Source organism: Etheostoma spectabile, chromosome 13 (genome assembly GCF_008692095.1).
Source record: "Etheostoma spectabile isolate EspeVRDwgs_2016 chromosome 13, UIUC_Espe_1.0, whole genome shotgun sequence".
Taxonomy (NCBI): Eukaryota; Metazoa; Chordata; class Actinopteri; order Perciformes; family Percidae; genus Etheostoma; species Etheostoma spectabile.
Window position 1 is genome coordinate 8,709,337 of NC_045745.1, and position 6,757 is coordinate 8,716,093.

At 41.6% G+C, this 6,757-nt stretch overlaps 1 protein-coding gene across 1 annotated transcript in view; it reads left to right on the plus strand.

The window, feature by feature from the left end:
- rars1 (arginyl-tRNA synthetase 1) overlaps positions 1 to 6,757 on the plus strand; it is a 31,266-nt gene that overhangs the window by 4,810 nt on the left and 19,699 nt on the right. The window contains 10 exon segments of the mRNA XM_032534607.1: positions 53 to 244; positions 935 to 1,043; positions 1,183 to 1,283; positions 1,412 to 1,533; positions 2,125 to 2,245; positions 3,873 to 4,002; positions 4,820 to 4,924; positions 5,530 to 5,659; positions 5,661 to 5,703; positions 5,939 to 6,048. Coding sequence (XP_032390498.1) covers positions 53 to 244; positions 935 to 1,043; positions 1,183 to 1,283; positions 1,412 to 1,533; positions 2,125 to 2,245; positions 3,873 to 4,002; positions 4,820 to 4,924; positions 5,530 to 5,659; positions 5,661 to 5,703; positions 5,939 to 6,048 — 1,163 coding nt within the window.

A 6,757-nucleotide genomic window follows, 5' to 3' on the forward strand; every position in this document is an offset into this window, starting at 1 on the left:
TGCATCATCGTTATGTTGATGACAGTGAAGCTAATGTGCCGCGTGTCCTCAGGGCCTGCAGGAGGAGAGGACGCCCCCCTGCAGTAAATCCATGGTGAACATCAACCTGCGGCTCCAGGAGGTTTTCGGCGAGGCGATCCGGGCGTCCTGCCCCGAGCTGGCCAACCCGCCGCTGTCGGTCGCGCCCAACCAGCAGGCCAAGTTTGGAGACTACCAGTGCAACAGCGCCATGGCCATGGCCCAGGTTAGACTGCCGAGTCTGTCTGTGGATCACAGAAGTAGAAAAACCTATTTGGCTGTGGTTAAAATTGTGAAAATGTCGTGAATTATTTAAATTTCTAGCCTTTTATTTTCTTGCGTTGCGTGTAAATAAATACAACCTTTGAAGAATGACGGTCGTGTTTCAGGGATTTAAGAACATGGTAATTTTAGTCCTAAGAAATATCTTTTCAGTAGGGGGTGGGGGCGAAGGGCCAAAATTTATCTTTTGATATATGCCTTTCGATATGTTGATTTGTAAAATCATTGGCGATACCCGGTCCTGTTTATAATAGGAAGTTGTTTTTTTTTTAAGTGATCTAATTATAATTCAAACCTTTTTAATTGTAACAGTGCAGCGTTTAGTGAATATTGTTCCGTGATGGCTAACGACTGGAACAGCACGACCACTGCAGGTTTCATCACCTGTCAGAGTCCAACACATGCCATTTTAAAATTATCCGACCTGTGACAATATCCTGCATGTCTTCCCCTCTTTCTCACCTAGCTGTCCTATCAAATAAAGACAGAAAAGCCCCAAAACAATCTTAAAAAAAAATACACCTGCTGTCTGCAGTGCTGATGTCAGATGATTTCTAGGAAGAAACTATGGGGAAGTTATTCTTTTTTGGCATGTAGCACATTGTAAGCCAAACCGTATCTTGTCGTGCTCCAGATGCTGAAAGCAAAGGGAATTAAAACCAACCCGAGGGAAATCGCTGTGAAGATCATCCAGAATCTACCGGACAACGAACTCATCCAGAAAACTGAAATCGCAGGACCAGGTACGGAGACAAAAGACATCCGTGTGACCGCGGTCCTAACTGGAAGCGTCTCCAGTAAATAGTCTGTATCCTCACACCAGCGTGAGCTTGCGAGTCCGTCTCCTCATCCCCGCTGCCGTCTTGTCTTTTGTGTCTCCAGGGTTCATCAACGTCCATCTGAAGAGGACGATTGTGTCCAAACTGTTGAGCAACCTGCTGATCAATGGCGTGCAGCCCCCCCCGCTGTCCTCCAAAAAGAAGGTACATCACACTCTTTTCTACATGTTTGATGCCTACTGTACAACAAAAACCACATTGTCAGTTGCCAGGTTTCCATCCAAATCTAGTGCAAATGTGTGTGTCTGTCCATGTGTGTGCGTCTGTCTCAGGTGGTGGTGGATTTCTCCTCTCCTAACATTGCCAAAGAGATGCACGTGGGCCACCTGCGCTCCACCATCATCGGCGAGAGCATGTGTCGGCTCTTTGAGTTTCTGGGCTACGATGTGGTCAGGTCAGTTCAAGAAGACCTGCTGCGTCTGAAACGCTGCCACACGCCTCGGAGCAAGGCAGACCTCACTCAACTCTACTACGGATATTTAAAAGTTCATCCTCAGGATAAGTCACGCTGTTACCTAAATTAATCCTCTGCACGGTGGCAATTTAGGACATTTCATACTCACTTTTGATTTTGATTGATTTGTTTGTTGTCCATTTTAGCATAGTAGTATTCAAAGGTAATAATTAGCTTATAGCATGTAACATTCATACATTTATCATGCTAACATGCTAAGACGGGAGATCACAAAGATCGATTGTCATTTTCATTAAAAAAAGCTTTTTTCTCTTGTATGAGCATGTTAAAGGTGAACATTTGACATGATAGTGATGTGAGATGAATAGTCAGGTGATATTTAATGGAACACCTTAAATATCCACCAAATATCATGACAATCTGGCCAGTATTTAAGATACAGAACCAATCAGTGCCAATGAGATGAATGCGCTGGCAGTCTTCTCCATTCTTTGGTCTTTCTTGCGGGGCAAAAAGTCAGTAAAACAAGTCTGTGGTATTTTTGTTTTGACACGGCTTCAACTTTCTCAGGTTGAACCATGTGGGAGACTGGGGGACCCAGTTCGGGATGCTGATTGCCCACCTGCAGGATAAGTTCCCAGACTACCGAACTAGCTCCCCGCCCATCGGTGACCTGCAGGCCTTCTACAAAGTCAGTTCTAACGGTTTCTGTCTCTCTGTTTTCCACTGCTGCTCGCTGTCTGAATCCTCAGGGAACTGTAGAACATGTTGGCAAAGTCTCTGAAAGAACACACGACACAGGATTTAAACTTGAAGGTTACTTTAAGGTTTAAAGAAATTCTTTAAATGGATTCTTTCAGTTCCCTTGTTTTATCCAGAGTGGGCTCACATTAAAGGAAAACCCCACAGTTTGTTGAAATTGGGCTTATCATGCTCTCCCCTAGTTGTAGATAGGTAGGTCAAAGCATTTTTTGTCTCAGTGCATTGTTTTCATGGCGTATTCCTTTAATGTGAGCCCACTCTGGATTAAAAAAAAAAAGGGAACTGAAAGAATAAATTTTAGGTGAGTGCCAAGAAATACTGCAAATTGCTCCTGGTACAGTATCATGTACAGTTAAGTGTTCCTGCAGTTTTATTCATCACCTATTGATATATTATATATCAGAGCATGAAGCTAAAGTTCACAGGTGGGAAAGTTTTTTTTATTGTTATAAATAATTAAAGTAACTGAACAATGAAAGAAACTTTTACGTAATGTCAATTACAAAAAAAAGTTTCAGTTACACTTTACTTGAAGGTATCTACATAAGAGTGACATGATACTGTCATGAATGTGTCATAAACTTTAGAAACAATCATAAATGTTTATGACATAACTCTTCATTTAGTGTCATTGGGTTTTTGTCATGACAAGTTACTATTAGGGTCCATGTGTCATGACGCTCTTATGTAGATATCTTCTAGTAAAGTGTTACCAATTTGCAATGTCAGTGGATTAGATTAGATTACACATGTACAGGTACAAGGCAACGAAATGCAGTGTGGGTCTAACCAGAAGTGCAATAGCAGTAAGTGCAGGATATATACAATGGTTAATAAGTGCATAAGTGAATATAGAAATGAATATTTAAACAGAATTTTACAGATGGGTTTGTCTATGAATATAAAATATAGATAACAAGTATTGTGAGCAGATTTACACGTGAATATGACTGAAGATAATATACAGGTGGATTTACTATAAGTAGAAATTTTACAGATGTGACAATGAACATAATATACTAATGGTTTACGAGTTTACAGGTAAATATGTACTAGGGTAAGTATATTAATATATATATATATATATATATATATATATATATATATATATATATATATACAGGCAGCTATTATTATAGGCAGAATCTTTACATATAGATATAATAAGTTAGGCTAAATTGAGTAGTATAACAATGAATTTAAGGTAGTACAAATAAAGTTTGGGCAGAAGCTATTAAAATGCAATTAAATTAAAGTGCAGTGGAAAGTAATTGCATAATACAGTTAAAGTACGGTATTGCAGATGTATATGTAATCAATTGGTACTGTGAATAAACAGTCAGTAGTGCAAATTGAAATGTAAGTAGTGCAAAAAGGTAAGTAGTGCAGGATGCCAGGATATGGAGGCGCGTTATGTGTCTGCAGTGTAGCACTTTTATGGCACACTTTGCATACGTACCAACACAGAACGTTATGTTCTTTCTGCTGTTGTCTTTACACCTCATTTACTTCCTCCACCATCCACCATCTACTTTCCCTTCTCTTCCCTCAATCAGGAGTCGAAGAAGCGCTTTGACGAGGAGGAGGACTTTAAGAAGCGAGCGTATCAGTGTGTCGTCAGACTGCAGAGCAAAGAGCCCGACTTCATTAAAGGCTGGAACCTCATCTGTGATGTTTCCAGGAAAGGTATCTGTTTATGAGACTATAGCTGTGTTCAAAAACCGCTCCCTCATTCACTACTCCCTATATAGTGTTTTATTAAATAGTGAACTATATAGGGAATGACCAGAGGAGATTTTGGACTCATTGCGTCAGTAGATGGGCGGTTATGCACCCAGCATCATGTAAACAAACCCAAACAAGTAAAAAACTTCTAATACGTAACTGCAGCTTCTCTATGTGACCAAAGAGGGGCTGCCATACTTTGAAAAACGTACTTGTGTATCCACGCAGTGTATGTTTAATCTTTTGGAGTTGACTAAAATGGAGGACAGGATGGGGGGCGAGCTGACTTCCACCGAATGTAGTATGAGCCCTCTAGCTAATAGAGTTAAGAAAGCCACAAGGTGTGCTTTAATTTTAGGCAGGGCCACCGTGGGTGGCAGAGTCCCAAAGAAAGCTGTTGATATTGCTGGAGCAAATGACACCTGCAGAGCAGCAGACAATGTTTGGAAGAGATTGGACCAAAAGTTGTGTACAGACGGGCAGGACCAGAACATATGAATAAGCAAAGCGGGGGCTATTCCTCACATTGGGTTAGCTTAACATCCGGGTAAATCGGAGAGAGTCTGAGTTTGGTCCAGTGAATGCGGTAGAGGATTTACTATGGTTGAACATCTTTTGTTTTGTGTAGACCAGCCCTATTTATTACGGAGGTCAATAAAACGGCACCCCAAATAAACTTTTGTGACTTTTTTTCCCTCTTTTTTCCTCTTTTTTTTTTTTTTTTTTACAAATTGATCTTAAAACTAATACTTAAATGGCGATTGTGTGTGTGTCTCAGAGTTTCAGAAGGTTTACAACTGCCTGGACATCCAGATCGTCGAGAGAGGAGAGTCCTTCTACCAGGACATGATGACAAAGGTGGTGAAGGAGTTTGAGGAGAAAGGTCAGTGTGTGTGTGTGTGTGTGTGTGTAAAAGAGGAAAGGCCAAAGGTCACAGCAGGATAGCTGGCCTCTGGTGTTTTCACTCTTAAGACTTTTCTTAGGAGATTATCAGAGAAAACGTTAATTTACCCTCCCATTATGATCATTTTTGATCTGCTTCGGAATACAAATGGGTCTTTTTGTAAGTCTCAGTTTGAGTCCCTGTTGTATCTTTGTACATGTTCAAGGATTTTACCTACTGGGGTTATTAAAGGCTTTGCACCAATAGTACTTCATACAAAACCCTCAACATGCATTGCGTTTGAAATTGTAGTCTGCTGTTTCTTTTTGTGACCACCAGGGGGCAGTACTGTCTCATAAATGTCTTCTGCCTAACCCTAATCATCCCTTTCAATTTTTTTGTGTTGACTAATTTCCTCCTCTCCCCCTCGTTTTGGCACTTTTTTTTACCCCCCGCTTCACTCATTATCTCTTCTTTCTCTTATTTCCCCTCCAATCATATTCAAATTAGTACTCTTTCTCTCATAAAACCATCATTCCCCCCCTCCCCGGTGCCCTTCTCACCTATCCAGCATCTTTAATTTTGCGCCTTTCCTGTCTCCTCAGGTTTGGTGGAGCTGGACGAGGGTCGTAAGATTGTCTTCGGCCCGGGCCAGTCCGTCCCCCTCACCATCGTCAAGTCGGACGGCGGGTACACCTACGACACGTCGGACCTCGCAGCCCTGCACCACCGACTCTCACGAGAAAGCCGACATCATCTACGTCACAGACAGCGGACAGGTGTGAGAGGTAGAGAGAGAGGAGAGAGCAGAGGGGGGGGGGGGGGGGGGGGGGGGGTGTAACAGCTGGACAGAAAACAAAGACAACTGGAAGTAAAAAAAAGTAAACAAAGGGGCAAAAGAAATCTAATGAGGAGCAGAACAACCTTTATTTCACAGCAATTTCACGTGTGTGTGTGTGTGTGTGTGTGTGTGTCTGTGTGTCTGTCTGTGTGTCTGTGTGTTCTCTCCTTTAGGCCTCACACTTCCAGTTGGTGTTTGCAGCGGCTCAGATGATTGGCTGGTACAACCCCCAGGTGACCCGGGTGGAGCATGCAGGCTTTGGAGTGGTGCTGGGGGAAGACAAGTGAGTTTCCAACACGTACAGCGCCGACTCGTTTTATTGTAACTCGTGTCAGTCTTTATTCTAAGCTAACTGTCACATATTTGGTAAAGATAAATATGTGTCGACCCATTTTTTAGTATTGTGGTGCTGCAGAGATGTCCCAGGTTACAAGTCCTTTCCTACAGACTGAAGAAATAACCTTTGTTTGGTGCAGATCACACTACAGGCATTTTAATTTCTTTTAATCTAATAGTTTTCAATGAAAATAAGTGATGCAATAATGATCATTCCCTCCAATATTGTCAATCATATCATATTAGATATTTTCCTCATATCGTGCTTTTACTTTAAACCCAAATCAGCAGAGGTGGAAAAAGTACTACAGTATTGTCCTCAAGTTAAAGTACCAATACTTTGATGAAATATTACTCAAGTACAAGTGAAATCACCTATCTGAGAAGTTATTAATTAATTACGGAAAGCTCCTAAAGCTTAGTTCCATATGAACGGACGGGCTGATTTGTTGTTTTGTCGTTAGTGAAAAACAATATTGACCCTGTAGTTGAAAAAGGAGCCTCGTATAAGAGTGACATTTCCTCCTATGGAGTCCGTTCATCTGCATTCGGAGATCGATTCTTTTTGACTAGCGAGATGGACGGCGACCTGAAACACCAACAGCTACAGGGAGTGGTTATAACCGTTCTTTTTTAGTAAACTCTGTGTAGGCGAA